The sequence below is a fragment of the Corapipo altera genome, unplaced genomic scaffold (assembly GCF_003945725.1).
Source record: "Corapipo altera isolate COAL_440 unplaced genomic scaffold, ASM394572v1 0, whole genome shotgun sequence".
Classification (NCBI taxonomy): Eukaryota; Metazoa; Chordata; class Aves; order Passeriformes; family Pipridae; genus Corapipo; species Corapipo altera.
In genome coordinates this window covers 8,290,013-8,317,761 of record NW_020884872.1, presented here as the reverse complement: position 1 = coordinate 8,317,761, position 27,749 = coordinate 8,290,013, and the positions used below count along the sequence as shown (strand labels likewise).

At 41.8% G+C, this 27,749-nt stretch overlaps 1 protein-coding gene across 1 annotated transcript; it reads left to right on the top strand.

Annotated features, from left to right (window-relative positions):
- XK (X-linked Kx blood group) lies at positions 1-20,565 on the top strand. The gene is made up of 3 exons (XM_027636260.1): positions 1-252; positions 8,901-9,163; positions 16,579-20,565. Exons 1-3 carry the CDS (start codon positions 8-10, stop codon positions 17,403-17,405), a joined length of 1,335 nt encoding a protein of 444 aa, XP_027492061.1. The 5' UTR covers positions 1-7; the 3' UTR covers positions 17,406-20,565.
- The last annotated feature ends 7,184 nt before the right edge of the window (positions 20,566-27,749 follow it).

Sequence of the window (27,749 nt, the reverse complement as noted above, 5' to 3'; positions counted from 1 at the left end):
GGCGGCGATGAAATTCCCGGGCTCCGTCCTCGTCTCCCTCGTCCTCTTCTTGTCCGAGACGACGGCCGCCCTGTGCCTGAGCGCGGCGTACCGCGCGGCGGGGGACCCCATGTGGCACTGGCTGACGCTGCTCTGCGCCCTCCTGCCCTGCGTGCTGGTGCAGCTCAGCCTGGTCTTCATTCACCGCGACGTGACCCGCGACCGCCCGCTGGTGCTGCTGCTGCACCTGCTGCAGCTCGGGCCGCTCGTCAGGTCGGTGAGTCCGTCCCGCCCCTCGGCGGGGCCGGGGCCGAGCGCGGGGGGCGCCCGGAGCCCCCCGGCCTTTGTGCGGAGCGGGCGCGGCCGCTGCCGCTCTGCACCGGCGGGCGCCGCGTCCTGCCGGTCCTGCCTCTGAACGGCGTCCTTTGGGAATGCCCTCAGGTTCTGAGCCTCAGGGAAAAGGGGCTCAGCCCTGCCGGGCCCGCGGGGAGCCGGCAGAGCCCCCGTCCGCGTCCCGCCGCTGCGCTGGTTTTGCATCGCCGTGGCTCCCTGCGGGTGGCTGTGTCTGTTCGCTGCCGGCTCATCCAGAGCGCTTTGCTCGCAGGTGACTTCCAGGAGGGAAAGGGAAGGTTCGCTCGGTTGGGCGTTTAGGACAACGATAGTGATGCTCTAGTCAGTCTGTTCTTTCCAAATGTGAACTTCTGTTCTTTCCAAATGTGAACTTCTTGCCCCAAATTGCTTTTGGAGATTTTTTTTTTCAACTTCAGTTTAACTTCTCTCTGAAAATACCCTTAAGTAGAAAAAGAAATCCCAGATAGATGAAAAGCTACAGGGGTACTGCAACTCCCAAGTCAAAATGTTTGCTGGGGGCGTTCATTTTAAATTTACATTCCTATCTTTTATTTTAAAAGAAAGGTGATTAAATGCAGTGCATCTGAAGAAGAGGCTGGGAGAAGCATCAGCAACTTTTTGAAATTCCTGGACAGTGTGGGAAAGGAAGATTTGTTCACACTAAGAAGGGTGAACAGTTTGGATGTTACAAAATATCTTACACATCAAAAACATGACTTCTATAACCACGACTGTGTTTTGTTAGTATTTTTGGTTTTTTAAGATTTTAAAGATATTTAAGTTATGGCTAAACAGTTAGTTCTTGAAGAGCTCTGATTTCTAAAAGCTGAGAATAAAGTAATTCTACATTCTTTGGAAAATAAGAGAGGAACCAAAGAGAAAGAAACTATCAAAATAAAAACTATGTTGGTGACTTTTGTCATTCTAAATCAATTTCTTGAGGTCAGATAAGGAAAGAATGTCATGTCAAGCTGGAAGATGTGAATAAACAAATAAAGGATGTAAACAACCAAAAAAAATTGGAGGATTTTCTTTCTAATTATCTGAAAGAAACAGACTTCCTCTTTGACCTTAACCACCAGGCATGACTTGGCTTTCTCTTTCTTTCTCAATATCAAGTTTATCTGTTTACAACACAAGTCTCACGTTGTGCAGAGCACACTTTCTGCTCTGTTGGTGAGCTCCCAGCCACAGTCACTACTGTAAAACTAGTGGGCATATGGAAGCCCTCTCCTCTCTTCAAGTGTGTTGCCAACTCTGCAATTCTGCCTTTCTCAAAGATTTACAAACCTGGCATTTCCAGAAGGTTTGAAGATGTTCTGGAGGTGTTGCAGCATGCCTGTGCCACAGTCCCCACGACATCATTTGGACATTACAAGGTGATGTATGTTGACTTCTCTCTAAACCCAGGATAACTGGAACTATAACTACTACTAAAAAGAGGGTAGTACGTTCATGCTACCTGAGCAACCTATTTCCTGCTAAAGGCTGGAGGGACTCTACAAAACAAAAACTTCATAGAAAATGACCTCTCTTTAGTTTCCAGGAAATATGTCTATATGTAGGATGCAGCACAGAAATGTGGGAAGATGAAGTGATCAGTCTGAGGCAGGCAGTAAAGGGATTTTGTTTTGGGGTTTTTTTTCTTCCCTTGCCTTCCTGCAGCTAAACATTGCTGTATCTGTCAGAAGAGGAAACTGATTGCTTCCCCTAAGTTGTAGCTCTGCACTGTATGAGTTTAAGGGGTTTCAGCACATGAAATACTTTTACATTTCCCTGCTTTACACAGGAGGCTTTCTATCCTGTGTGGACTGCCATGCCCACAAGTGGTAGCTAGAAGGCAAAATATTTTTTGGCTGTATCATCACTGCACTGGGGCTTTAACTTTTGTAAACTGAAAAGGACCATTGTCCTTGGAGGGATTTTGTTCCATCCTTGTAGGCAAACCTCTGCTCCTTTACCTACTGTTCTTAGTCATCTGCTTCCCTGGTGTGAAGCCTCACTCCATCCTCCCTGCTCAGTCTCTTGTATCTCCCTGGCACAGCCCAGGGTTGTTTAGAGAGAGCTGGGCCACATTTGGTCAAATAGGACACAGGCAGTAGAGCCTCCTCAGGCTCTGTCTGCTTGTGGCATCAGAGTGAAGTGTTTAAGAACCTTTAGGCTGTGTGAGATGACACTCTGCAAAAGAGGGCTGGCTGCTTTGGCTGGCTTAAAAAAAGCTAACACCCACCTTTTAACCATCTTTTTTCTGGTTTGGTATGATACAGGATAGTCAGGATTTCTCTGTTCAAACTCAGATACTGGGATATCAGTGCACTGCTTACCAACAGCCCATATATGCTTTGTGAGGTTTTCTTCATCATCTTAAAATATAGACTTTTTTCTCCCCTTCCTTTTTCCTTAAAAAAAAAAAAAAACAAACCTTTAAATTCTGGGGAATGGTTTGGGAATATCTTGGCAGGGAAGGAGGGTGTTGAACTCTGCAAGAGAAATGATCCAGCCTATTTTGAATCATCTGTGTGTTGGGAAGAAAGTACATTCTCTCATAGAACCTTCTTGCATATCACCACCTTCCCCAAACACCCACACTCCACCTGTTCGGGAGGCACTTGCTGTCCTGCTGCTACCACTGGAAGCACTAAAATTGGGTAACATCCCCCTTCCTGGAGAGGACTTTTGCTGTACTGTTAATGTAGGGGTTTTGTTTTTTTTTTTTTTAATTTCTTCTCCCACTCCCTAGGACCTTCTCTATAAATGTGGGGCAATTTGTAGAGCAAAATTTCTACATCCCTTAGTGTCCTGGCTGTGATACTCAGGATGCAGGCATGCCAGAGACTATGCAGAGACTTGGCTGGAACAAAGTGACTGCAGGTTTCTGGGCATCATAAGGGATTCCTGCAGCATTTCAGGTCAGTGCCATTCCTTATGAGTGCACCAAATTGTCTGGATGCTTAGGAGACGTATTTGGATTTATTTTTTTTTTAAAGGATATTCTTTTACTGCATAAAGTAAATTATAACAGGAAAAAAATTACTTAAAATAGTAGCCAGTGTTAATGAGATGTTTAATATACTTTTATTTTCTTTAGGGAAGGTCATGATGAGCTTTTTGGTTCATTAGTGGCTGCTCCTGAACCAAGACCTCTCTCTTTATCCCCTGTTCCTTTGAATGGCATCTCTATCACCAGGATCATCTTAAGATTTTAGGTGCTGCTACAATTCCAATAAATAACAACTGGATGTATTTTTACTAGTGTACTGCACCACACTTAAGGATTTGTTCAAAGTGCAAATAACTCTTCATAGAATCAGAGAATCATTTAGGTTGGCAAAGACCTCTAAATCATCAAATCCAACTGATAACCCAGCACCACTGTGTTCACTACTAAACCATGTCCCTGAGTGCCACATCCACATGCCTTTTTGAACATTTCTAATCATGATGATTCCATCACTTCCCTGAGCAGCTTATTCCAATGCTCGACAGCCCTTTAAGTGAAAAGACTTTTACTTATATCCAACCTGAACCTCCCCTGGTACAACTTGAGGCCATTTCCTCTTGTCCTGTCACTTGTTATCCTGGGAGGAGTGACTGACCCTTACCTGGCTACAGCCTCCTTTTGGGTAGTTGTAGAGTAAGAAGGTCCCACTAAGCCTCCTTTTCTCCTTACCCTTCATGAAGGGCACCAGAGAAGCCCCTGTTAACTTCCTTGCCCTTTTCTGTTTTGCAAGCAACAAACAGATCAGAAGCTGAAGTGCAGGTTTCCAACAAACTGGCTTAGACAGTCACACTCCAGAGATGTTCCTGATGTTGTACCTTAAGTCTGCTGGATGCAGTGGTTCCCTACCACCTGAATTACTGAAGTGGCATACTCAAAAGAGACTGGTGTGAACTTGGCAGTGCTTCCTTCTGGTACCAACTTCATGGAGAGGAAAGCTTGTGTGACTGCAGGTGTCTTTGAAACTACTGTCCCTGGTGCTCTGTTAGTGAAATGTGAGCCCATGGGCTGTTCCTTGTTAGGAGATGCAATCAGGGAAAGGCTGTCCCCACAGAAGGATGAACTTCTCTTGCAAAAAACATCACAATCAAATATAAGAAGTCCCTTTTTAGAACACTAATTACTGTTTTCCTTGGGTTATAATGGGACAAGGATGTAAACAATAGAATATTATTTAATGGGCTAGGGCTTTGTTTCTCAGGGCATGAGGAGAAACAATTACATGTCTGTGTGTACCTTGTAGACAGCAGCACAGCAGATGCAGGAGGAAGTTTGCATCAAACTGCCAGAGGAGTTGCTGTTATGGCCAAAGTTTGATTCTACGAGCTCGGGAAGTAAAAAAACAAAACAAAACAAAACAAACTCACCAAAGAAACCCCCCAAAAAACCTCCTAAAGGCTGAAATTTTGAAAGTCATTCGTGTTTTGGATCTAATTCTGCGGTTTGAAATCTAATGAGCTCTACTGGTTCAATCTCATCGTGCAGAAGGATTGTCTCCCATGGGTAGTCTCTCTTTCCTGGTGACCTGCTTTACAGTTCAAAATAGAACAGGTCTAAAAACATTCCTTCCTTTTAGTACTTCCATTGGCAGACCTTATCATAGGAGATCCTGCTAGCTCTAAACTTTACAACTGTTGATGTAACTTCCTCTTTTCCAGATGGGAAGAATATGCCTAAATTGTCTTCAGGCTATTTTTCTTTCCTTTATTCCCAAGAAGATGTGTTAGGTGTCCATCATGGGATGAAAAGAAAGTCAGTGCAGGTCGAAGGTAGAACAGTGAGTGAGGAACAATCTTTGGCTGATGTAGGTAAGTAAGTCTGCAGGACTGATGAGTCTTTTGCTTTCTTTTCTAAAGAGAAGGAATTACTAAAAATTGAGTCATTAGAGAAATCTGTATGTTTGCAGTGAGCTTGTGTGGATAGGTCTCAAATAGCTGTTTATTCTTGGAGCACTTGGCTGTGGAAAGTTCCCTGTTTTCATTGCCTGCTCCCTCTTCACACCACCATTATTTTTTCTGTATTTAAATCCCACGCATCCATGATTAAAAGAGGGAAGGAGGTGCTCGCTCTCGGGCAAGCTTATAGGGATGGGATTATTCCTCCTACTTACTGTGTTGAAGGCAAGTGTTTGCTGCTGAATCACTTCTTGTGGGCACCATCAGGATCCTTGAAAAAGTATAGCTCTTCTCTCTGCCAAGATGGGGAGAAAGCAGCACCATCCTTTTCTTACCTTTTAACTTTCACCGTAGAAAGTAGATCTGACTTTTTTTCTTCAAAGCAAATTGCAGCTGTCACTCCCTTACATGCAGTGAAAACAACCAGCTGCTCTCCTTCCACTTTTGGTGCCAAGTGAGGAGCTGTTGAAGGGGCCCTAAATGTCACTGCATTGCAGGAAATGGATTGTGCAGAAGTTGGGATCTCTCACTCCTGTTCCTCTGGAGCAGAGCAGCGATGAGCAACCAGGGCTCCTGGGGAATTCATCATGCTACAGCAGTTTGTAACTGTGGAGGAAAGTTATCGTGAAGCAGTTGCCATCTTGTACTGTGTCTTAGTTGTGCTTCATACTAAAGAAGAACAAGCCAGTTCATTTAAAGACAAGATGCCCAACCCTTCAGCGTGTACTTCACAGGCAAAGTCATAATCTGGCCCAGGTGCATGATCTGAATTGATTCTTCATCACAGTTCTGGATCCTTCTCATCTGGATGGTCCTTCAGGTGCCTATTCCCCTCTTAACTCTCTATTCCTTAAAACTTTTAGATTGGTGCTCTTTATTTCTGGTATATCAGCTGGTAGTCTGTTCCTGTTTGAAGTGATTGCTTGGGCAGTGGCGCCAGTCAGAGTCCTGATTGTGTTTGTATTTTGCCCCAGAAGGCTTGACCTCCAGAAACACTCCCGTGGGCAGGGCCTGGGAGAAAATGGGCATAATTAGTGATGTAGTCTGAGTGCTTGCACATACCATTTTTATTGCTCTGCTGTACTGGTAAAAGTCCCCTTTGGCTCTAAGGTTGCTCATTTCACATTGTGTTTGCTTTTCTCTACTGATATAAAATTTCCCATCACAAACAATGTACTTTTACTTAGTACCCAGCTAATAAATACAAATCAAATGCTTGCCCCAAAATCCAACATTTTGTTGATTATAATGTTTGCTATAGTCAGTTGTCTTATAAATCTTATCATGTCTTTTATTGGATTATTGTGTATTTTTCAGATGGGTCTCTAAACTACATCTGCTTCTAATCACACACAGCAAGAGTTCAGAAGCTGATGCTGAGATCCCATTTTCCATAATAGCTTCAGACTTGCCCTCAGCTCAGGGTGAATACATGGCTGTGAATACTAAGCAGGACAAAAATGTTCTGGTATCTTTCTTTTGCAATAAAATCAATTTGTTGGCTTCAGAATCTGTGTTGGCTTCATAAGCCACAGTGCTTTATTAATTTTTCACACTTTATTTTTGGCTGTGTGGATTCTTTCACATGGAACAAGGCTGGCAAGGAGTAGAAAGAGTAATGAGGGGAAAACACAAAGTCATCTCTATGAATGGAGCCTCAAGAGCACTAGGGACTTCCAATAGCTTTAGTGATGATAGCTGAAGCCTTGTGAACCAAGGATAGTACTACACACTCCTAAAATTGCTCTTGAAACAGTTTCAGCAGTAGCAGTTGAAACTTGCTAATGGTCCAGTTAGGACAAAAAAATGAAGTATAGTTTATTAAAATAAAAATAAGCATACTTATAGTTGAATTTTTGTAAGTGTTACTTTACAGCTTTCCCCTAAAAGGCTATGATAGGCTCTGAGTTGGCAAGTGTTTTAAAAAGTCAAGTTAAGAAGGAAATGGGAGTTCAATAAAGACTCAGACAAGCATAGGTCTGTCCTCTTTAGTTGTGAGATACTTTTAAATGGAAGATAGGCCTTATTTGTAGGTTACAAAAACTCACCGGCCATCTGACTTGGTGGAGACTCAGAGATGCTGCATTCCAGCAAATATTAACTGCAGAGGTGGAGGAGATGAACCCCAGCAGGCACTATGGAAGGAAAGAAGACAGCTCAATCCCCACCAGCAGATGATGCCTGTGCAAAAAGATGCCATGCATGCCAGGCTGTGGGAGGGGATGTGACCAGAGCTGGTGCCCCAGGGGGGCACTGGGGATTTCTCCCCCCAAAACTTCCCTTGGCTGGAATCCAGCCCTCATCAGTGCTGCTGCTCACACTACAACTGGGTTTGGGCTTTTGGGGAGTACTTTTCAGCTTCTGGACTCCTCTAAAAACACAGCCCTGTGTTTTTAGAACCCTAAACAATGTGACAGAAATAAAGTTTTTCTTTCCTCTCCTGCCACCTTCAGCTTATGATTTCACCTGTACCTCTGTTATTCCTTGCTTGTTATTACTTCCCAGACAAGGCTGACTGTTCCCCTTTGTGTTTTGGGTTCTGCTTGATGCCCAAGCCTGCCCTTAACACCTTCATATCTGAGTAGTTCTCTTAGAATAGTTTTTCTGAAGTTTTATCCAATTAAAAAACATTGATTGGAAGGAAGTTTCAGAAATTGTCCTTTCCTTGCAGAAATCTGTCTGAGGCTAATTCTCAAAGAGCCAGATTTTCCTTGTTGCTACAGCATTAACTGCAGATAACCTTTTCTATTCCCTCCCAAATGTATGGATTATTCTCTGTGCATAGGTGGAGGCAGCAAATAGTACAATATGTAATTTATGATTAGAAGTGTGCTGGCACCACTTTGTTCCTTGGAAGTTAGTCTGCAGTAAGTTAGACTACATAAACAAGAGGGTTTGGCTCCCACTGTGTTTAAAGTATGAAGAGCTACAGCAACAGGAAACACTGCATCTTCTTATTTAAAAGCTTTCTGCAAGATTATGTTTAATGTTTCTTTAACAGTGCAATAAACATAAGCAAACATAAGGACTAAACCTCCTATTTTTGTGTCTTTTTAAAAAATGCTGATTTCCAGAGTTGTGAGGCTCAAAACTGCTCCTTCTTGCTGCTCTGGCATGTTATTGGTGTTTTGAACCATTGCTGGGTACAGCAAGAATTAGAGTCCAACATTTTGAGATGTGCACACCTGCTTGTACCCTGAGCTTCTCTCTTCAGATACTTTCTTTAAGGCAAAGGTATGAAAAGTGTGTTTGTTGCCATGTCCCACAAGCGTGTCACAGATGTACGGATAACAGGAAGATAAAGATGTGAGGATCTGAAGAAACACTTCTGACTTGGGCCCCAGGTTTGCCTATTGTAGTTTAAGGACTTCAGCGGGACTGCAGAGAGCAAAGGTATCTCATAGGAAACAACTAAACCTCCTCCCATGTCTGAGTACTGCAAGCAGCCCAAAGGGCACTGCTGGGTTCTTGCTCTCTAGTCGCATGTAGTTCATGTTTTAAAGAGTGAAATCTGTCATATTCCAAATTCACCAGGATGAGAAAACATACAGGCTTTGCTCTATGAACAAATGGCTTAGGACTTAGTATGTGATTGCTTAAAATACTAAGGATTGGGAAGACCTATGCTTTTCTTTCGTTTTTTTTCCCTGTCACTCTGTTTACTCATTTGCTTGTAGGTGTGTGGAAGCCTTTTATATTTACTACCATGCTGGCAGGGTTGAAGACCCCTATGTCAGCATCACGAAGAAGTGGCAGGTGCCCAAGGATGGGTACTCAGAAGAGATTGAGAAGGAAGTGGGCCAGGCTGAGCGCAAGCTGCGCACGCACAGATCCGCCTTCAGCCGGGCCTCCGTGATCCAGGCGTTCCTCGGCTCTGCGCCCCAGCTCACCCTCCAGCTCTACATCTGTGTCATGCGGCGGGAGATCACGGCTGCCAGAAGTAGGTAGAGCCCTTGTTATCACCCTTTCTGGTATTTTGGTGGGAGGGAGAGGAGGTCAGCAGTCAGGTGTAGCTGCCCTGGACAAGAACCAAGTGTGTTGCAATGCGTTTCATCTTCCTGACAGATTTTGATGGTGATGTTGCTTCCATGTTTATATCATGTTTTAGACTCTGACACTTTCTGTACCATACTTGGGTTGCCATAAAAATACTAATTTGATAAAGTGGCTAGAATGGCATGACAGGGAGGCAGCTCGAGGAACTGAACTGTCTTTATGTAGAAGGAAAAAAATGTCGCCTCTATTCCATTTTGGGTTTTGAGCAAACTTCCCAGAAAATTCCTTTAGGTACATGATATGGTTTGAAACTGGCTCCTTGCCAAGTCTCCAAACCTTACCACCAGAAGTCCCCCTCCCCCCCCCCCAAACCTCAGGGAGAAGAGGGAGAAAAACAACCAACTAAGAAAACCCAAAACAAGAGAGAGACAGCTAAAGTGATATATATAAATATATTTACACTTATGTTACAATTGAAATATGTTACAATTTAAAATATATACAATTTCACAAGGGAAGGGGAAGGGGGAAGGGAAAGGGAACAAAACCAAAATAATATATATATATATATATATTTCCCAATCAGTAACCTGAGATCTAGTAACTAAAGAGTTAGCAAAGAAAAATATCCCACCACTCTCCTTGGGACAGCCAAGAGTTGCTCCGGGACGATCGCCGGCAACCTCCGCCTCCCAAGGTCGACAAGGCCTCACCAGGCCTCGCTCCCCAACACGGCAGACTCAACAGCAGGGAACCTGCACCTCCAAGCCGCCGGAAGGAGAGAGAGCGAAGGCCTCTCCTCCTTTCTTCTTATAATCTGGCTTACGTAAAAATCGTAGGGAATACTGGGTAAATCTGGACCCTTCCTTGGTTACAAACTGGTCACCAAGGAAGGCCTAGCCCAAACCACCACAGTACACCACAAAGCATGTTTTGCCATGCTGCATTAGGGAATATGTACTTTCTAGAATGGAGTTTTAAATATGGACTGAGGATGTGAGCTGTCTTTACTTGTGCCAGACTCTGATTTTGGAATCAAAAGGCAGAATTCAATAAGCTGGTATACAGCTGTGGCCATCTCATCTCTTAACCTGAGCTGTTAAGTCTTCACCAAGCGGTGCTGCACCACATGGGCTTACCAGGACACATCTGTGGGACTCTGCATCTTACTCCATGATGAGCTCTTGATTTGCTGGCTTGCTGCCAAATAAAGAACCTACTCTAGCTGATCATGGAGCTTTTCAGTGTAAGAAAGGACTTTGACACCTATGAGAATTTGGAGATGTGTTTCCACTAAAAGAAAATGTTGTATCTGTAGGGTCATGAGTGGCCAGGGATCTTTACCAACATCATAGGGAGGCTGGGGCTAGGGTAACAGGTTAATAATTGAAATAAAGAAAAATATTATTACAATAATAGTAGTATGGGAGTGGAGGAGAGAGGGGGAGGGAGAGGGAGAGGAATAAAACCCAAGAAAGACACATGATGGACAATACAATTGCTCACTACCCACTGACCAATGCCCAGCAGCAATCAGACCCTCCCAGCCAACTCCTCCCAGTTCATAAACTGGACATGATGCTCTGTGGTGTGGAATATTCCTTTGGTTAGTTTGGATCAGCTGTCCTGGCTGTGCTTCCTCACAGCTTCTTATGTACTTCCTCACTGGCAGAGCATGAGAAACTGAAAAGTCCTTGACTTAGAGTAAGCACTGCTCAGCAACAACTAAAACATCAGTGTGTTATCAACATTATTTTCACACTGAATCAAAACTCAACACTGTACCAGCTACTAAGAAGAAAATTAACTCTACCCCAGCTGGAACCAGGACATCACAGCAGAAGTTTCTTGAAAGACATTGCTCCTGACAGTTTTGAGTCCTTCACATCTAAGGTAGGTTCTTCAAATAGCCATGGCATTTGTGACATGAGATGAGGACAAAGCACCTGAATCCTTTGCTGAACAGTGCAATTAGCAAAGTTTCCAGTCACTTTGCTGCAGATGGTATTTACTTGACAAAGGTCACCTTTTTATTGTATTTTTTTTATTACTGATTTTGACCTTACTGGTCATGACAGCCAAGGAGAAGCACTGTGTTTCACATGGTTAGAGAATTACATATTTAAGAATGATTTGCAACACTCTATTACTTCTGACTTTTTCTGTCACTACTGAGATAAATTGTGAATGACAGACTGTTAAATGACCTTTGTGGGTGAAATGAAGTTAAACAGAGGTAAGCTGGCTTACCAGTGACTTTGGTGAGCTAACTAGCAAATGCAGCAGTCACCTCATGTCTCCCAGGAGCCATCTCTGTAGCAGGTGTAATTCTAAATTATAGAAATGCAGAGAAAAAAAAGTGTTAGGAACAGTGGCAGTGTCTGTTAGAAATCATACATCAGAAAAAGAAGAACCCTGACCATATTCCTGTTTTGTATGTCTAACCTATTGAAATATTGAAGCTTTCTACAATCTCTTTATCCAGCTTATTTCTGCAGTAGTACCTTTTGTCTACCAGTATTATTCAGCCTCCAGAGTAAAGGGGAATGATGCACATTTTCATCTTGTTTTCTGTGTGTACACAGGATTCTCACATATAAGTACATGACTTTAACCCTTTGATTTTGCTGCACCATCAAAGCAATTTAACAGCCAGTCCAGCTCTAATTTCACACTTCACATGTCTTCAGCTTCCTTATTCTTTAACACTGATCCTTCCATTTTCATCTGTTATAATTATCACTGTCTTGTATTCTGATTTCCACTTTTTTTGTCTTGTCTCCTCATCAACCTCTTCTTTTTCTGGATTCCTACACTATCCTGCCTGCTATTCTGTGTAAATTCTTCTTGTTCAGGAGTAAGGAGGTCAGCATCACCTCTGAACCTAAAGCTGTTTACCGTCATGCTCATAGCATGGCTTGTCCCTTTCAAATCTCTTTGAAACTCCTTATTATTTCCAGTATTGGATTGAACAGTTCTGAACAGAGTGTGCATCCTTGTCTAGCCCTTTGTCAGCCAGAGCCATACTCTGTGTTTCTTGTGTATTTCATGTCATCCATTAATTTCTCTGGAGGTTTTGGGTGGGTCATCACACTTCCAGATTATCAGATCCTTGCCAGTGTTTGGCATTCTCCAAAACTGTCATTTCACTGTCTGCCAAGAATGGAAGATCAAGAGAACTGGAGGGAATTGCAAAAGCAGGACAAAGTCTTTAGGTTAGTAATGAGTGGCTTAAAGCTTCAGTGACTGCAAGAAATAATAGAAATGCTGGATGTAATGCAACACTGGAAACCAGCATGTAATAGCAGGAATAGTGTGGCCAACAGGTCCAAGGAAGTGATTCTTCCCCTGTACTCAGCACTGGTGAGGCCACACCTGGAGTGCTGTGTCCAGTTCTGGGCCCCTCAATTCAGGAAGGATATTGAGGTGCTGGAGCAGGTCCAGAGAAGAGCAACAAGGCTGGTGAAGGGACTCGAGCACAAGTCCTGTGAGGAGAGGCTGAGGGACCTGGGGTTCTTTAGCCTGGAGAAGAGGAGGCTCAGGGGAGACCTCATCACTCTCTACAACTCCCTGAAAGGAGGTTGGAGCCAGGTGGGCATCGGTCTCTTCTCCCAGGCAACCAGCAGTAGGACAAGAGGGCATGGTATTAAGCTCTACCAGGGGAAGTTTAGGTTGGATATTAGGAAGAAATTTTTTACAGAGAGAGTAATCAGACATTGGAATGGGCTGCCCAGGGAAGTGGTGGATTAACCGTCCCTGGAGGTTTTTAAGATGAGACTGGATGTGGCACTGTGCCATGGTCTGGTAACCACGGTGGTGTTGGATCAAGTGTTGGACTTGATGATCTCAGAGGTCTTTTCCAACCCAGTTGTTTCTATGATTCTAATCTGAGTCCTAGTTCTAAATATTCAGTTCTTTCTTTGGTTACAGCCTGACTGGGAAGAAGTTTCCCAACTTGCTACTGTATGAAATGCCCATGAAATGACATTGTAGTTGGCACTCCCAGAACAGACGCCGAGGTCTCTTCTGCACATTTGGGCTACACTCTGCACTCAAATGCTTCAGCACCTGTCAGCATTGTCTTTGCCTTAGAGCCAGATATAACCTTGCTTTGAAGAGGGTCTGACAACAGGCTCAGGTCCACTTACCCACTGCTGGGCAGCTCTCCAGACCACTGCACTTAGGTAGTACCACCTGGAGGAACATAAGGCCAGGAGGTGCCAAAAAGACCTGAGTTAATGTTAGTTACAAAACCAGCTCGCTGGAGATGGGGGATGTGTGGCTTGCCCCTTATCTTTGACTAAGGGCCAATTCTTGGTGTGCAGTATTGAATGTGGAAGCAATGTTTTTGTTTTTGTAAGTCTAGTTTGTGTGCTGTTAACAGCATGCAAGTTATCTTTTTCAAGCATTGTTTACAATGATAATCTCAAAAGGAGGATTTCCTACCATTTAAAAATGAAATTATTCTCCGGAAAAAGGTTGGGTTTTTTTTTTTTTGATGAAAATTTTTAACAGTGACAGCCATCTTCAGTACAGAAATTTTTGCTGTAATACTTCTTACAACTTACTAGTGTTTTCAGTGTCACTTTCCTAATGCTCTTTACTGGGTTCTTTAGATGGTGTTACTAGAGATCTTAAGATGTTTCTACAGTTGCTTCTTCTGAACTCATTAAGCTCTGACCACAGAATATTTTTCTCATTGTTTGAACAACATACTTTGAGTATTAATAGTTGTTTCTAAGTTGAAATTATACGTTATGGCAAAAAAAAAGTTTCTAGGTGTCTTACCCTAAGGAAAAATATAAGTGCCCTTATTTTTCAAGGGTTCGGATTATCAGTTTAGAATACTATAATATATATAAAATATTGTATGTATATATATATATATAAACCTATAGTATATATAACAGATTTCAGTAATCAGTCTTAGTGATTTAGCTCATCTAGAGCAGAATTAGCAATTGCTGAAGTGGGAAGGACCAAGTCTTGAAAGTACTTAGGACATAATACCAAAACCCAACAAAATAAAACAGTGGCTGCCTGAATGACTCAGTGAGTGTGCACCTCTGATTTGTAAGAAAAGTACAGCCTTTTGGGAGGAGGAGGAAAGAAAAGAAATGTCACCTTTATAAAGACTGTTAAGGATTTTGGGACTGTTCCAAGAGAAGATGCTTTGCCTTTTAAATTTTCATTTCTTTGCCTGCTCAGGATGAGCAAAAGCAACAGTGTCACTCTCCCACATGTCCCTTTGTGGTTCCTTCAAACTAACTGCCTTTCTCACAGAGTTAAAAGCAACGTTTGAACTGAAGGTTTGGTGACAGTAATGAGCTTTTGGGAAAGGAGCAGGACTGGACTACTGTATTAAACTGCAGCCAGCGTGACCTAGTTTTTATCAGTGGAGAAATGCCTCTTTTGAAGGCTTGAGTTTATAAGATAAGTTTGAGATTAATACAGGATTCCTAAAGTGAAATTCTGTAATAACATCAATGTCTCAGCTTATCAAAGCAGAAAGCAAGCAGACTTCCAAGACAGCAGCACTCAGTCCCTGATGGGTAGGTTTTTGTTTCTTTAACTCTGAGCTTTGTTAGCCACTGTAAGTTATGTTCTTTCATAGCCCAAAACTACAGGATAGACTTTGTAAAGAGCTACAGGATATCAAGCAATATTCTTGACTGCAGTCACCTGCTCTTCTGCTTTCAGCCAATGTTTTTCCAAGACATAACATTTAAAAATTCTCAGCTCAGGTACAGTGCTGTAAGAAAGATGTTTAAAAACACCTACTAAAAATATAAGAATATATGCACTACCAAACTGGGATGTACAAAATTACCACATAAAATAGTCAATGCTTTTCAGCTTACTGAGTGCTTTGGAAAATTAGATATAAAGACTTAATTAACTCTTTTCCAAATAATTCAGAGGTGTTCATCGATCAGAATGGGAGAGAGCTTAGCTGAAGTGATAGAGAAAACCCTCTTAGAAAGTTATTAGAGATCTTAAAATAGTCATGTTTCTTTCAAAGTCATGCTTAGAAATTAATAACTTTAATTAGGAAAAACCCACAAACCTCATATAGCTGTAGCAAAGCAGGGAATCCAGTTTGTTTGTAGGATATTGTCACACAAATTAATTGAAGGCTGCAGAAAGCACTGGTTGCTAAACATTGCAGAAGTAATTGGCACAATTAAGAATTCCCAACTCTGTTTTATCTGGTGCAATATAATGCCCTGACCAGTTGGCTTAGTTAGTTTTGTTGAAACTCTAAAAGAAACAACTGAGCCATTTTTACTGTGCTTAACTCATTTGCATGGACAAAATGCTAAGATTGAAACTAAATGTATAGGTTGGGGGTGACTAAAATTAGTCCTCTAAGTCACCCATTCAGCGTGTTGGTAAAAATTTTGAATATATATTTGCATAGTTGTGTATGCAAATGCCAAAAAAAAAATGTAGGCAGTTGGCACTTCTGTTTATTCTGTGTGTCCAGTGTTCTTGTACATTTGTACCCACTCAGTGTGGTGAGACAAGACACCCCTCTGCAGCCCCAGAAGGCTTTTCCACTATTGCATCTGGGGAAGGCAGCTAACACCTGGCCTCTGCCTTCACTTTCTACAGAGTCTAAATGCTGTGAAACTTTCCCTTCAGGGATTTCTGGGTAGATGGGAGATACTGAAAGTTGATCTGAACATTTAAATACATTTTTAAAAGGAGTGGGTTTTTACATGCATGGTACAGATAGGTGTATAAAGAAAATGGAAATATAGGAAAACACATTGAACACAGATGAGCAAATATCTCTCTACACAGGCAGAGACAGTGCAGATGGTTCTGGATTTAAATTGCTTTGGCTTTCAATTTTGAGCTCTATCACAGAGCTTTCTTGTGATCGATGCAGAACTTCACAAGCACCAAGTTATCTGCACATCCAAGTTACTCCAAAGTTTCAGCTTCTGTTTTGCAGTTTTTTGTCTATATGGAGAGGAAGTAGCACTCCTGTGCCTTGTGAAGTGCTGTAAGAGTTTGAGAGCAAGTTGGATACTCTTATGACTGAGCTGTATAATAAGGACGGTATATGTATGAACAGCCCTTGGCTGGGGAAGTGCTCTTTCTAGCTACTTGTAAAAGTAACAAACAGGGACCAAAGCAGGCGGTAGGGTTAGAGTTATGTGGTGGTTTTGGCTGGGGTAGAGTTCATTTTTTTCACACAAATAGATGCAAGGAATGGCTTTTGTGGCGTTACACCCTGCTGGGAATCCCCAGGAAAATCCCAGGTGAAAATGACTGCGTCTGCGCCAGTCTGCTGCAGTGTCTGTAACTTCTACTGAGCCGAAGGTCCTGATTTGTGTTTTCTCTTTGTAGGTATTTTTATGCTGCTTTCTCTCCTGTCCATTGTATACGGCGCCTTGCGCTGCAACATCCTGGCCATTAAGATTAAGTACGATGATTACGAGGTCCGTGTGAAGCCAGCCGCCTACCTCTGCATATTCCTGTGGAGAAGCTTTGAGATTGCCACACGGGTGACGGTGTTGGTCCTTTTCAGTTCAGTCCTTCGAATCTGGATTTTCCCCGTTACGATGGCGAATTTCTTTGGTTTTTACTTCTTCCCGTGGATTCTTTTCTGGCGTAGCAGATCCCCATTTCCCGAGAACATAGAGAAGGAATTCAGCAGAGTCGGTACTACCATCGTCTTGTGCCTTCTCACCTTCCTGTATGCTGGCATTAACATGTTCTGCTGGTCAGCAGTGCAGGTGGAGCTCAATGATCCTGACTTAATTAGCAAATCCCAAAACTGGTACCGAATGACTATGTACTACACACTGCGGTTCGTGGAGAACGCGTTCCTCCTGCTGATGTGGTACCTTCATAAAACAGATATCTACATGTATGTCTGCACCCCACTGTTGTTCTTGAGGCTGCTGTTAGGTTACTGCATGGCTATCTTCTTCATGTTGGTGTTCTATCAGTTCTGCCACCCATGCAAAAAGCTTTTCTCATCCAGCATTACCGAAGCTTTGCTGTCCTGTTTGAAGTTCCTCTTCTTTATGCGCAAGACTCCCAAATCCACTGTACTGAGAGAGGAGGCAGCAGTGAAAACTCCTGAAAATACTGATGAAGCACAGAGCAGTAGCAAGACAATAGACTCTCAAAAGCGATATCTTCATCAAAGTGCTTCTTCCAATGCCTAATGCAACTGGAAGCAAGTAGGTGCCTTTGAAAGATGGCAGGTCACCTGCTGGGAACGCTGCGTATCTTAGACATTGTGTCTTGTGGGTGGGGTTTCTTTCTTTCTTGCAGGTGTAGCACTGCATGGTGGCTGACAAGCCTGTCTTTGTGGAGAACAGTGTTCGGGTATTTGTATCTCTGTGTGTTTGTATGTGGAGAGCAATTGTTGTTTGTAGACTCCTATTTCAGAGGGTTTTTGCACATAGGTTTATTATCTCGTGCTTATTTTATTATCACATTATCGGAGACGTCCTTCAAAACTGACCTGTTGCTCATCTTACTCAGGAAGTCTGAAGATGGAAGGCAATGAATTTTATTTCAGATAGGATGTCCCATGGCACACCTAGCATAGAAACAGAACTTAGACCTGGACTTTATGGCGACTGTAGCTGTGGTCTGCTTTGATCAAATTGCAGGCTATTTTACACTCTAATTAGTGTAATAAGATAATACTTCTCTCTGCAGTATAAGAGTTGGACTTCCACAATGCACTGTAGTCTGGGTTGCCATGAAACAGCCAATTAGCTAGCACTAAAACTGAAATGTGACTGTTACTGAGGATGGACAGAGGGGTTATTGACTTTGCACTGTTTCACCCTTCATATTTGCTGCTTGTTAGTAAGGTAATGAAATTTAACACATTAATTGTGATGTTCTGGAATACCTTGTTTTTCTGACATTATCATTTGTCTAATACTTTTCTGTGTTCTGGTATCAGGGTGGTGTTCACTTTAATTAAATATCTAGAAGTTGGGCAGATAGTGTGTACTTGTCATGTAGGTGCTCTCTAGTGCACATCCCCAGGGAGTGATTCACCGGATCTTAAAATGCACAGGCGATGCGAATCCTTCTCTGGAGACCTGTTGCTCAGTGCTGATCAGATGCCTTGACAACGAGTTTTGACTATCCATCTCCCTTTTAGATGGCCAAAGTTAAAAGATGAGCACTACTCTGATTGTCAGGGGTTTGGAAGTGCACCAAGTAGGAATCTCAGTGACTTTATCTGGGGAGAGAAGATACTGAGTCCTTCTTTTTGAGGCTGTGATTTGTTATGATTAGTTTAATATCATTAATTCAAGATGCTCTGACTTATTTACCTCAGAAATATCACAGGCTTGAAGACTGAAAGAAAAAATGGAAGTTGTTGACTTTTTCCTCAGCAATGCATAACCACAAATAAAAGGGTTTCTGTATTTTGCAAGTTGCTGAGAAAGCTTTAGCAGATGAACATCCAGGAATTTAGTGGAAATGCTCAAAACCATCTGTATTTTCAAAAACTAAGCGAAAGCTATTAGCACTTTGTTTGCTTAGCACCTTGCATTCCTTTTGGGTGATACACATTGTGGCTGCTCATGGGAACAAATAATTGATGACCCAAAGCATCTCCCAGTGTCCTGAGCTTAGTCTCCATTCTGTCATCATGGAGGGTGAAGCTCTTGGCTAGAGATGACAGTGGCATCATTGTGTTAAAAGTGCCTCAAATGCACTGAGGCCATTTATAATGAAATATGTCACCTGCAGTTCTGCAAAGAGTTAAACTGCTTTTATTTTTTTTTCTTTATTGCACTGTAAATGAATGTCTTTATATTTCAGTTCTGTAATGGAGTTATGTTTTCATTTAGCTTAATATGTATCTGTCTATGTCATGTGTATGTAGATCTTGTTAAATTATTGGTGGGTGGTAATGGGAATTTTTGGCCTGAGCTTGCCATGGGAATGTACCTCATACCTGGGGAAGACACCAAACCCCTCAGTTCTAATTTCTCTCTCTGAGGACCATAAAATAGTGAAGTGACTCCTTGAAGACACTACATGATTTCTCTGTACTTTTGTATGTGGAAGTACAGTATAATTTTTCTCTCTACTCTTCTAGATGCAAAAGAGTATTTCTTTTTTGTTGTTGTTTTTCAGTAGTGAGTTTAAGGAACAAGAGAGAGTATAACCCTTGCTTCCAAACCTGCAGAGTTCAGCACACAGTCTCTGGTGTTCTTAGCCAAAACTGAGTGTCTGTCTTTATAGTTGGATACTCTTCAATATCATTAATCAGGGAGTTATGGTTGTTGCCTATCTACAGATGTACCCAGGTCTGAAATATTAGTCTTTAAGGGAAAATAAAAAAGTGGCTTCATATGTAGAAGTAGTTCATATCTAAAGATCTCTCAAATACTTAAAGCAGACTTTGCACACTGTAAGTGATGGTGCAGTTGTGATTCTGCCATTTGGAAACAGTGAAAGCTTCACAAACCTCAGCCAGTGAGATGTTTCTGCTACAACAAAGTCAAGTACAGGAGAGTTACACAGCCAGGAGCCTGGTATGGATACACAGTGAGTACCATGTAACCTCACATAACAATGCTGAAGGCTACTGCATATGCATATTTTAGAGTGTGTGCCATATTACTTCCTATTTTTGTACCAACCTGAAGTGCATGCATAGGGAACTGAATATTTAAATCACTGTTATGAGAGGGAAAAAAAAAAAATATTTGTGTGGGTTATATTACTGTCCTATGGTTTTGCCTTAGTTGTGCAGAGTAACCAAATACAGCTTAAATACTCCACCAGCATGAGGGCCACGGCCTGTGCAGTGTCTCATGTCACCACAGCCTGGAGTGCAGCTTCACCAGCAGCCTTGCTGCTCTGAGATGTTTTATCCCCCTCTGCTGCCATTGCTGGTGGAAAGGTATGAGAGGGAGTCATAGAGACAGAAGACACTCTGTTAGACCAGTGTTTTAAAGGACAGGCTGATTTCTCTGAAGTGCCAGGAGAGGCAGTTTTTCTCAAGATAACAACAGTCTGGAGGGTGTTGTTATCAGTCCACCCAGGGGCTGCATGGAGAGGATAATACTGGCTACAAAGTCTGTGTGTGTATGAATGAGTGATCTCTTGCTGCAAACTTTACTGTGGTTTTACTCTCCTCCATGAATATTTGAGGTGTTTGTGTGTTCAATGGAAGGGTTTAGGACTACTGCTAAAAACTATACTCACTTGAGTAGTCCTGAGTCACACAAAGGATTGCTCAGTAAGGATTGTTCACATGTATAAGAGTATGCAAGATCTGATACATGGGTTTTCTTTTATACTTGTCAAACAACAGAAATTAAAATGTTGAAACTATCCCTTCAGTTGTGTTGGTATCGGTTCTTATTCTGCTGCTTTCAGAATTCAAAGTAAGGTTTACAGAACACGCTGTCATCTGTCACCACGCAACAGCAGGAATGTTTTCAAGCAGATGTGACAGAATAATAATCTGTGGTTGATTTAGGAGTTCCTTACCTCCAACCTGTGATGCTTCCATAGTTGTTTAGCAGGAAATTTTTTAAGAGGGGGGCAGTTTAAGAGGCCAGTGTTATATGGAACGAGATCTGTATATATAATATTTATTGTCAGGATGAGAATATTTTCTGGTTTACATTGGGAATTGGGAAGAATTCATTACTTTATAAGGAATATTTTAGCTTTTATTCTGCATTGTTGTTTCAGACTCATCTGGATTTACCACGTCCTTGTCTCTGACCTAGTTAGTAGCCAGCAAAATCCATGCTGAGGACTGTTGTGAAGGAACATGAATGCATAAAAACTTTGCAACACATTCAAGTGTTTGTAAATTCGTATCTATAAAATATACATTTATTTCATAAATGCAGGTGTAAATAGATACAAGTTGTAATGTGAGTACATTACTTAAACGAGGAGTAGTGAGAAAGGATGTTGGATGTCCTGGTGGTGATGGACACTACTGCTGCACTCCCTATAGCACAGAAAGTAATTAATCCTTTCTTACAGACATTATTTTTAGTCTCAAGGGATGATTTTAAAATTAATATCCACCATATATATTTTTTGTATTCACATGTAGATTAAAAACTCAATGAAAAATTTTGGATTTAGGTACAACGTTGATAACTTCTGTTTTCACCATGGTTCCTTAAAGAAAAGTTTATGTGACCACGCTGTTTCTCTGTCAGCCCTGTTCTCCCCAAAACATATCAAACAACATCAACATAAGACACATTAAAATTACATTTTTCTGAGATCTGATATCTGAGAAAATAAAAGAGGTTTGCACAAGCTTTGTGATGCCTGTCAACTTCTAGGAGGAAAAGATAAAACTGAGGAGGAATTGATAAAATGATCTTATTGATAGGAGAGTTTTCAGCATGACCTTCTCTCTGACAACTTCACAAGCCAAGGAACGAGCACATTCTAGGGGTTATAAACCTGTGTATCACTCTGTGATCCACGTACCAGTTAACTCTTAGCATGAAAGAGGACCAGAAGGTGTGGAGAAGAAAAGGTGCAGAGGGAAGGAGGACAAGGAGAACATCATAAAGTCATGGGAGGTGATGGGACTCACTTCAGTTGGAAGGATACATCATGGACTGTATAGGGCATTGTACTTTCTGCACTGGTCCATCAGTTGCAGAACAGCTTAAAGTAAGTTTCTAAGCATTCTTATAAAAGACAGGGTTCTGTTAGTCTTGAAAAATGCATGACAACTAAAATTAATATTTTTAAACAAGATTTGGGTTAGTAAACTGTAATCTGATTTTAAAAAAACTAAATTGTTGAGGGATTTTTAACTCCCCAATAGTTCCTTCATTTTTGTCCCATAGCAGCTGAAAATATCTAGCCTAAAACCATAAACCATTATCTGTTACTTTCTACCTGTTTGGAGGGCTTACGTACCAAAGAAAATGGGATTTTGAACTCAGATATTTGCAAGCCAGACATCATAGTGGATATTTAAAATCTTTTATTTTAAAATGGAGTTGCAGTGGCTGCCTCTAATTACTCAGGAATCATCACAAAAACAGGAATATACAGTAATTTGGCAGAGGGGGTAAGTTTGATTCACCAGAGACAGAAGACTTGAAAAGTAAAAAGTACTAGGGATTATGTGATTTCTTCCTGACCAAGAAAAATAAGTATAATAAAACTGTTAGGTCTTGGGTTCACCCCAAAACTAAAGTAAAAATGAAGGGTAAGTTCTTCAAAATGACAATATGAAAACTTACTGAATTGCTTTCTTGGATGAACAACAACTTCATATCCTGGGGAAAAAAAACAACAGTCTTATCCTTTTTTTTTTTTTTTTGAATTTCTTGCAGTCGTAAGGAAAATCTCTTGCTATTGAAATAAAGCTTTACAGAAAATATGATTCTCTGTATTCAGGTATGAATATTTTGCCTTTCAGGTGTGAAATTCACATTTGTTTGCATCTGTGTGTAAAGGCTTCTAATCACAGACTAGCATTAAGGGGTAAATACATCTAAGCAGGGGATGGATGCTAATTTGTTAATGTTGCTTATTGAGATCCTTCTGGAATAACATCACAGTTGTAACTTTTTGGCCCTGAAGGTGAGATATGATTGAATGAACCAGAGACAACCTGTCTTAAACACGTTATGTGCCTTCATGTTCGTAATTGTTTAAGTTCCTATTTTGACAGAGCTAACAAAATGACAGGGAATAGATGATGCATATTTTAACTTCTGAAATGTCTTTCATCAGCTAGTTGTTTCATCTGATTAATGTGCCCTGTCAGTCCAGAGCTTTAATCAGCCAGAGATACTTTCCAGAAAATGATCAGAAACAGATACAGATGGAGAGTGATGCCAGAAGTAGTCAAGGTGAAGATTAATTCATATCTGGCTTCTAGAGTGCGAGGTAAATATCAAAAACAATAGCACAGCACCTTAGAGATGAGATGCCAGCACTGCATTTTGTTGTCTTTATGCATGGATTTGCAATTCTTGTGAATCTGTGTTTGTATTAAGTTGGAAGCTGTGAAACGGGCTGAACTCATGGAATGCATCTATTCTTTACTACCACATTGAAAATTTTAGTACTAGGGGGCAGTACAGTAACTCAAAAGCATTCAGGTGTAATTTAAAAAAAATTAGAATGGAAAGGAAATTTTCAAAAATGAGTAGCACCAACTTGTAGTACTGCAAGGAAAGCAAGACAGCCCTACAGCAGTGGAGTAATTAGATGTTTCTTAAACTTTTTTTCGTTGTGCTTATTGTGAGCTCCCTCCCCCCTTTCTTAGAAGAAAAAGACCAAACAGGAGAAAAAGAAATATTTTATTAAAAACTAAAATGTCGCTTCAAACCTGTGGAAATATGTGGAGCAACTCAGAAACATGTTGCACTGAGGGCAAGCCTAGATTTATCCACTGATGCTCTTGAAGTTACATGGTGCAAACCCTATAAAGGAATTCAGGTAGAGCCAGGCAGTGTAGCCCAGCCTCAGAAAGTGAGAAGATCTCTCTGATCTACACATAGTCTTATGTAAAAAAACCCATCTTTCTTTGTTGTTTGACTGTCTTAATACCAGCACTCTTAATTATATGCATTTTGTTGCAGTACACACATTAGTTCTGATTCTGCATCTCAGAACAAATAGGCAATTTCCTTGCTAATGATCAGAACAGAAATATCAGCACTGACATAATATGTGCAGTTTGTTTATTCAATCCCACCTTATGCATGGGAAGAAAAACAACAGTCCATGCAGTATATTAGATCATGTTTTAAACCATGTGGTAGCTGGATGGTTATTGCTTGGATCCCGTTTTCTTCATCAGCTGTCAAGATGTGATGCCCTGAAAAAAATCTGTCAGTTCTTACTGAAAGATAAAATGTAATCGATTGGAGAAACCTGGGACATTGCACAGGCTAAGCCTTCTTCATGGTGATTTGTCTGTGTGGATCAGAAACAAACCAAGCTGCTTCAGAGTAAGAGGAAAGGGAAAACATTGCAGGGGAGGCAGGTTATCAGGTGGGAATGTAATATGTGAAAAATTACTTCTGCCTTGCCATGAAATATGGGCCCCAGTAAGGATGTTGTTGTTGTGCCATGAGGATTGATGGTAAGGCAAATTCAGGGAAGGCTAAAGAGTGCTGAACCATTAACTCATCAGATAACTCAAATGCCAATGACACCTGACTCTTCAGTATCATTTACTGTTGGCACAAAATGTAATGGAAGCCCACAGGGGCACCAAGCAGGAATCCATTAGCAAACACCTATCAATCACTTGTCCTAGAGTGTCCTATAGCTATCAAGGGCTTATGTGTTTGAGCTGCCAGCTTAATAAACCATACATCACTGCTTCTACCAGGGTACAACAGCAAAGGAGCAGTTGTATCTTCAAGCAAGAAAAGAAAAAAAAATTGCAAAGTAAAGGAAAGATTTCCTAGCGGCGGATCTAAAATTTAAAAACAAGAACTGTTTATGGTCTTAAGTGTATCACTCATTCAAAAGAATTTCTAGTGTAATAGAAACTCAATGCAATTAGCACATGTAAGAGCATATTTGTATGGAAAAAAAGTATTGTCAAAGAATTGGAGTTTGATCTGGCAGACTCTTCCTGCCAGGTAGCAAAAGTCTCAGTGAGGTGGGGTTGTGTCTCTGGATGCAAAATAAAGTGTCATAGGTCACTGTAATTAGCAGTCAACAGCTCTGATTTTAATTGAGGTGGACACAGCTCCTTGAGTTTTGTCAGAAAACTATGTGAGAGAAGGATCTCTAAATCCAACTGAGAAAGAACTGAGGTATCTCTAGCCTGTTGTTGCTTCCAGGAAAACCTTAACAGTGAAAATAGCAGAATATGATTAAACCATCAAATCTTACATTAGAAGGTCATAAAAGTAAGAAAGATAATGAATGAATAATATTGTGGAAATTGTAATCTCTGATCTAATCTACTCATTTAAATTTTGGTTTTCATAGTGGTTTCTCTGGATGTGCTGAAAATGTAGTACAGGAGGGAGGTGTGTGCATATGTAAAAAAAAAAAAAAGCTGTAAATAGTCTTGCAACAGAAGGCTTCAGGAGTTATTAATCAGTGGTAATTCAGCCTGGAAGAAAGTCATCCTTGTTCAAAGGCCAGGTTGTGACATTTGTCTTCACTAAGTTTCCCTAAGAGATGGATGGATGCCTCTGAGCTTCTCTTGAGTGTGACTTAAGCTCAGGCTTTGTGAGGTACTCTCAGGCAAGTGTCCAAGTTATCAGGGTGAATCCAGAAGTAAAAAAAGCTTTATCATGACAAATAAGTGAAAGGAAACAGGCACTGTACAGGACCTGAGGGAATGCCCTGAAGTTTTGTCAGGGGAGGGTTAGGTTGGATATTAGAAAAAGGTTCTTCACACAGAGGGTGGTCAGGCACTGTAACAGGCTCCCCAGGGAAGTGGCCACAGCACTAAGCCTGACAGAAATCAAGGGGGGTTTGGATGATCCTCTCAGGCACGTGATCCTGTCTGGATCCCTTTCCCCACCCGCGGCGTGGGGCAGCCCAGTTCTAGTTCCGTTTCCATCTGAAGAACCATTGTGATGCTTTGAGGGGTGGGAGAGACCACCAAAAACCATTTTAAGACATGTTTAAGCAACAGTTTTTCCCATATAATGCAGGTTTAGTGCCACAATCCTGTGCAGGGCCAGGAGCTGGACTCAATGATCCTTGTGGGTCCCTTCCAGCTCAACATATCCTGTGATTTGTATCTGTTGTGTGTCTGGTCATGGACAGGTAATTGAATGGGGTCACCCTGTTGCCCCCACACTGAGGACTGGGAGAGAGAAAAATCAGTAAAAAAAGCTGTCACAGCACTCCTTTGCATTTTAGAAGATAAACGACAGCAATGCAGAGGCCTGTAAGGTTACCCTGTGTGAGCAGGGTTTAGCCACTATGGTTTACACCCCTGGGTGGCTGTTTCTGTGCGTGAGGGGGAATGCTGGAATACTTCTATGGCTGTGTAGTTATATTGATGCCATTTTTCCACCACTGTAACGGTGGAACTAAGACACCTACCCAGCCCAAATAAAAGCACAGGATTTTTACTGCCAGAACCAGTCCAGAGACCACTGCAATGTGCAGTACCCAGACAGATCCCACTCCACAATGCTTAGCCCAGTCCACTAACACCAGCTGAGCAGACATCTTCTCTCAGGGGTTTTTAAATGACTCCTCACAGCACACTCTCAATCGTGAGCTACCCCAGCACAGCTACAGCAGGCTGGGAGGCACCTCCTTTGTTTCTAGTTGTGGAAGTGGGGATGCAAATGTGTGTCTGGAGTGATACAGCTCCAATGGATCCTATTTGGAGTGCAAGTGGGCTAATGATCTCTGGAGATCCTTTCCCAGACTGTGATGATGAGCTGCTAATTAGAAATGGGATTTGACAGCCCAGCACTGAAAGCGAGAGGGAAAAGTGGGAAAGCGATTTTGAACAGGGATGCAACAGGAAAGGGGACACGAGGGCAGGTGCACACGGTGGGAAGGTCCGGGGCAGAATGGGCACATCTCCAGCTCCTTCAGCTGAGCTGCGCCCTGTGAGAGATGCGGGGTCCCGGCGCTACCCAGGAGGTGGCACCGCCGAGCCGCGGGGACACCGGGAGCGCTCTGGCTGGAGAACCACCGTCTTAGGAGAAACTGCCCTCCCTCACATCTTCCGAGGTGTTTCCTTGAGTGGGAAATCGCTGGTGAAGTCCTTCTCTCCAGGTACAGGTGAGTTACCCTGGGCTGTCACCGGCACGCGTAAATGAAGTGGATCTGAAGCACTGGGAAGAGAAGATGAGAATTCTCGCTACAGAGTGAGAGCAAAGATAATAGTTTTGTTCCAGAGCCCAATTAACAGATCATGAAGGCTGGGACCCTAAAGAAAGGCTGTGAGCTGGGCTTCCTCTCCCTCAGTCCCATGCAAAGCCAGGTTATTTTGGCCTCTATCTACTATAATGTGTATGTATATATATGTGTGTGTGTATAAATATGTTTGTTTTATATATATATAAATATATATTTATTTTATATATAATATATGTTTTATATATATACATGTATATAACTTTCTTCTAACTCTACTTGGAAACTACTACCTGCTTAATATAATGAAATTTCTGTGTGTAGGGTATGTTGCTAGTGGTGGCTCTTCCTTCCAATACCACAGCAGTGTCCGGCCATTCTGGCCCATTTTGTGATAGTGCTGCTTGACTTCAAGCCAAGAGTAGTGTGGCAAATAGCATCTGGATCATACATGGATTTTTTTAATATAGCACGTGGGTCTCTCATGATCATTGCAAAAGGCGGTGTGAGGAACTGCAGGAGCAGGGTTATATTGAGGGTTGTAGTGTAAAGCAAAGACCTAGAAGGATCTGCCAGTCCTTACTGGAGTCTCACTGACATATTTTTTCCTGGCTCATATCTGTCCTCTATTCTACCCTTATCTCAGCATGGAATAATTTATTTTGTAAACAAAACAGAAAGAGCAGAAGTTTCAGACTATGTCATTCCTTCGAGTGAAGGCAAGT